The 4,539-nt window shown below is 42.0% G+C and overlaps 1 protein-coding gene across 5 annotated transcripts in view; it reads right to left on the reverse strand.

Moving 5' to 3' along the window:
• Positions 1 to 1,757, reverse strand: part of myrf (myelin regulatory factor) — a 42,546-nt gene extending 40,789 nt beyond the window's left edge. For all 5 annotated transcript variants that reach the window (XM_072718294.1, XM_072718297.1, XM_072718296.1 and 2 more), the window contains exon 1: positions 1,120 to 1,757. In XM_072718294.1, coding sequence (XP_072574395.1) covers positions 1,120 to 1,165 — 46 coding nt within the window. In that variant the 5' untranslated portion in view covers positions 1,166 to 1,757. The remainder of the gene's footprint in view (positions 1 to 1,119) is intronic.
• Positions 1,758 to 4,539: the final 2,782 nt, after the last annotated feature.

The raw sequence follows: 4,539 nt of genomic DNA on the forward strand, positions 1-4,539 counted from the left end.
GGTTAGCTAGTACAGCTGCTGGGGGTGAGGAGATTACTGGAGAGAGGATGGTAATGAAGCTGTTCAGCTATCTAAAAAGGCAGATCCTTTTAAAATTCCCCAAGCACATATAGAGCTGAGATCAAGTGAAGGACAAATGAAAGTGGATCTCGGATCAGAAGGAGGCTTTTATATTGTGGCAAAGTGGTGGCATGGAGATGGGTTGGGAAGCTCAGCTGGGTTGGATCTTTCGCCCTGACATTCCAGCCTTGCTTTACTTATTACAAAACACATCATTTATCTTTCTTTTCGGGCACCCCCCTCCGCACCCCCACCCTGCTCCCCTTCCTCCCTTCGGACTCTCCTGGCTCCCTCAAACTACCACCACCTCCCCCAACACTGCCCCCCCCATCACTATCCCCCCTGAAAAGTTGATACTGTCCTCTTGTCCCCCAACCATTATCTATCGGCACTTACTCTTTATTGGCAAAAGCTTTGTCTTCATTTTCTTTATTTGAGTTCTGAGGTACACAGATTCAGCACCACCTATTCCACCCTATCCAGTCCTCCCTTTCTCATAAATGCACCGGGCCTCTGTTGATAAACATCTAACACTGGGAACTTTGCTGCCTGTGATGCCCTAAAATTGGGCATATATATTTGTTATATATATATATATATATATATAACAAACAATAAGAAACAACACGGAGCACATTATTGTACAACCAAACTCAAACTAGCCACTGGTATGACACATCAGCCACAAAATGTACGTTGTGTGATGAATTAAATTTAAATTATTAGATCTTGTCAGGCCATCTGTCCATTTATTTATAGTATTTAGAGTCCTGTTGAACGAAATCTTCCGGTTGTTGAATCAATTTTCAAATACGATCAATTTTAAGTTAATCAAATAGTTTGATGTGTGTTTCTGGATTAAGGGAAGAACTTGCCGTTTCAGGTAAATGTTACTGGTCCCAGCAAGAGAAAATGCGATTTTTATTATAGTCCACAAAGTTGCTTAAAGGCACCTTTCTCCGGGTAAAGAGCGCATTAGGTTCAAGTGCATTTCAACACATTACACCCATTATAATAGCTACAAAAGATAAGATACGATTCACGGATTTTCAGTCTTACCTTCGAAAAATCTTCGCAAGGCTTCCGTTTCATCAACCACGTCCATCCTACCGAGTGCCCCTCGAAAAAGCCATGAAAGTCTCCTCTTCCAAAACGAGCAGATGTGCGCCGATCGGGACTTTCAGCGAAAACGCATCCCAATGAGTTTGCACAGACTTTCTCGTTTGATGCTTTTTTTTTCCGGGAATCTTCGCTCACCTGAATAAACGTATCACTAAAAGATTTCGTCCCTCCCTTTTCAGCGAAGAAACGGGCGCTATTCTTTTTCAATACATACTTAAAATGCTAACCTACGCCTAATGTCCTTGCTGGAAAGTTGGGAGTTTCCCTTTGTCCTTCCGTCCAGCTAGCATTTTAAAATGTACAAATCCTGCCCTATGCGCTGGTAATATTGAAATGCCCAATTAGACGCCCCCGTACACTTAAGGACAACTAAAAGTAAGTATCTGGTGTTACAACTGAAAGTGGTTATAGCCCTGTATCATTATAACAGCCTCAGTTTTACTACGCTCTACTGTACCTAATGACTAAAAGTCTCATTTCCCTGTTTAATGATGTTACTGGATAAGAAATTGACTGCCCAGTGCAACAATGTACAGCACAAGCGTGAACTTTGGCGTCACTGACCCCCCTCGTTCATCGTTTGTCCCTGTGGTCAGTTTTACATCGATCAACAGTTCGAATAGTTTATCCAGGGTACCTTTTTAATCGTAATTTTCACACCAGAAACTGCGACAGGTGTTTTAGCATAACGCGGCAGTTGTGCTCTATACAGACAACTGTGTAACCTGGCAGATTTTGCCGATTTATACGAAATACATCCTCTTTCATTTCCTACTATCACAACGCTATTAAATCATTCAGATTAATTTTCCATCTAATCTAATTCGTTTCTAAAATATGCTTGACTATATGAATATTTTATGGTAACAAATCACTTGCTACACATATAGTCATTAAGCGACAAATATGGAGAAAAATATGTAGATTACATATTATTATTTTACTTGCAGATACATATCCATCGCAGCTTCAGACTGCAACAAACGGAAAATGATTATTTATATAAAGTTCATTATTTCGAAGATATCTAAAAAATTGCTGAATATGTTGTATGGACTCGTAGGTAATACAGTATACATGTAGTGATTTAATTGTTTTTATGATGAAATAAGTGATGACGTGATCATTAATGCGTAAAACAATATTATTGGCCTATAAAACTCTGATCACTGGTCATTGATGGTCACTTTGTCGCTTACTATCAGGTCGGAAGATTGAACATCTGAGAGGACCATTGTCCATCACCATATTACCATTGTCCATCACTGCGGTGAAATAAAGCCTTTGCGTGCAGAAATTTACTGGCTTGTGTCAGTTTGAAGTACGTTGTTGAACCATTGAATATTATCAGCTATTTTTCCAGGAATATGAGGTAGAAGCTGGGGGGGGGGTTCTGTCAACCCAATTTATTAAGCACCTGTTTAGGTTGTATCCTCAATAGCTTCTTAATAAATTGGGTTTTCGTATCATTATAAACGTAACTAAGTTGCGGCAGTTGAAATTAATGAAGATTGTTGTATAACTAAGAAAACGATTTGTTTGAATCAGGTCCTGTGTATGTGTCCTTCCACTCCAGCTCTGTCCACCCACCTCCGCTCCCTTGGGGGGAGATGCTGTTTGGTTGTCTTGTCCCTCACAGCTGGATTGCTTCTCTCTCTCTCTCTCTCCATCGCATTTCCTTGCCTGTTTGCTCTGAACAACGCATCTGTTCTTTCGGTTACACAGCTCGGATTGTTTAGGAGGACACAGACGCGCAAGAGAGAGAGATAGAGACGAAGTGTGACAATGAAACAGCTGGGATGGTTAAAGCAGTTCATTCTGCTCTAGCTGTGTGTGTGAGACAGAGAGAGAGAGAGAAAGAGAGAGAGAGTGTGTGTGAGTGTGTGTGTGTGTGTGTGTGTACGCGCATGTGTACTTCAGCATCACCGTTTGATTCTTTGTTTAAGACTTAAATCTGTCTGCAAACTGAATAATTATGCACATTTGGGACAGTTTAGCTGGAGGATCCAGCCAAATCATTTATGTAGTTATTGTGGTTTATTTTATTATACTGGAGCAGCAATATTGCTGGCATCGTTAACATTGATTGGGTGGCCAGAAACAGCAAATGTAACTGGGCAGAATAGACTGGATCCAACTCTTACACGAACAAGAGGAAATATCCAAGTCCAAAATGCAACAATCACCAATGAATTTACAGGTCCCATATACTATGGTCTTCATGAAATTTCCATTTCCATCCCACTTGAATCATTAGGAAATATTCCAGTCCTATGACCTCAAGGAAATTTCCAGGACACTATGACTACCTGGCAGTTTCTGAATAGGCCTACAAACTGAGGGACAACTACCTCTCCTAATGCTTGGTGAGAGTGTTGCTTCCCAGCAAGATACATAGCGCTGGACTGTGAGCTTGCGTGTGATATTATATCACACGCAGACTAGCCTGGGGTTCTATAATTCTCAGATTGAGGGATACAGATGGGGCTGGAAATGAAACTCACCCTCTCGGCCGAAGCAAGCAATTTAGATGAAGGATCAGTACAAAAAACTGAACCCTAGCCCACTAGCTATTAGCATTGTGAAGCTGCACACCTGGACACAGGTGTCTTCCTGGACTTGCGTAGTTCCCAAACAAAGCTCTGCGTTCGGCATTCTTCACTGACATTAACTGTATGATTTAACTCCTTCACAGATCCAGCTACAACATTGTTTCAGCATCTTCCACCATCTCTTGGGGCCCCTCTCAACCCAGCAAGCGTGTGGCTCACCTACCCCACGCGCTCCCACGTCAGCGGTATGAAGGGAGCATCCGTGTTTGCAAGACGCTGGTGTCTCGATTTTCAGCGCCGGTGCCTCTCCTGTAGAGAGGTTTGCAGCATTTCAGTATCCCTGGCTTACTGGGGCACTGCAATGTGGGTGGTGACGAGTGGGTGGGTGCATATGTGTGTGTGGAGACCAGATCCACATATGAGTGTGTTAGTGTGAGCAATAAAAATGCCCAAATTCGTAAATATGGAGTTTAATGTTTAGATGAAGAATAAAGAAATATAATTCATTATGTCACCGTGACAGAGTGAAAATAGATGATGGGGGGAAAACCGGAAGATTTCCACATTTTTTTGTGTGTTCGAAGTTTGGCAGCGTTAAAGCCAGACTTTGCAGAGGATAACTGAATTCATACACAGGGTAGCTCTGGTTGTACCTCATTTGAATCAGCAGCAAATTCATCACTGAAATGAATGCGGACGTTTCCATCCGAAGTCACACCCCCCGGTATCTCAAGTGGCGCGAAACCATTTTTCAGCAGCTAAAGTGACAAGGGCAGCTGAAAAGAATTAACAAGCAGGCGATTAA

Source organism: Paramormyrops kingsleyae, chromosome 11 (genome assembly GCF_048594095.1).
Source record: "Paramormyrops kingsleyae isolate MSU_618 chromosome 11, PKINGS_0.4, whole genome shotgun sequence".
Classification (NCBI taxonomy): Eukaryota; Metazoa; Chordata; class Actinopteri; order Osteoglossiformes; family Mormyridae; genus Paramormyrops; species Paramormyrops kingsleyae.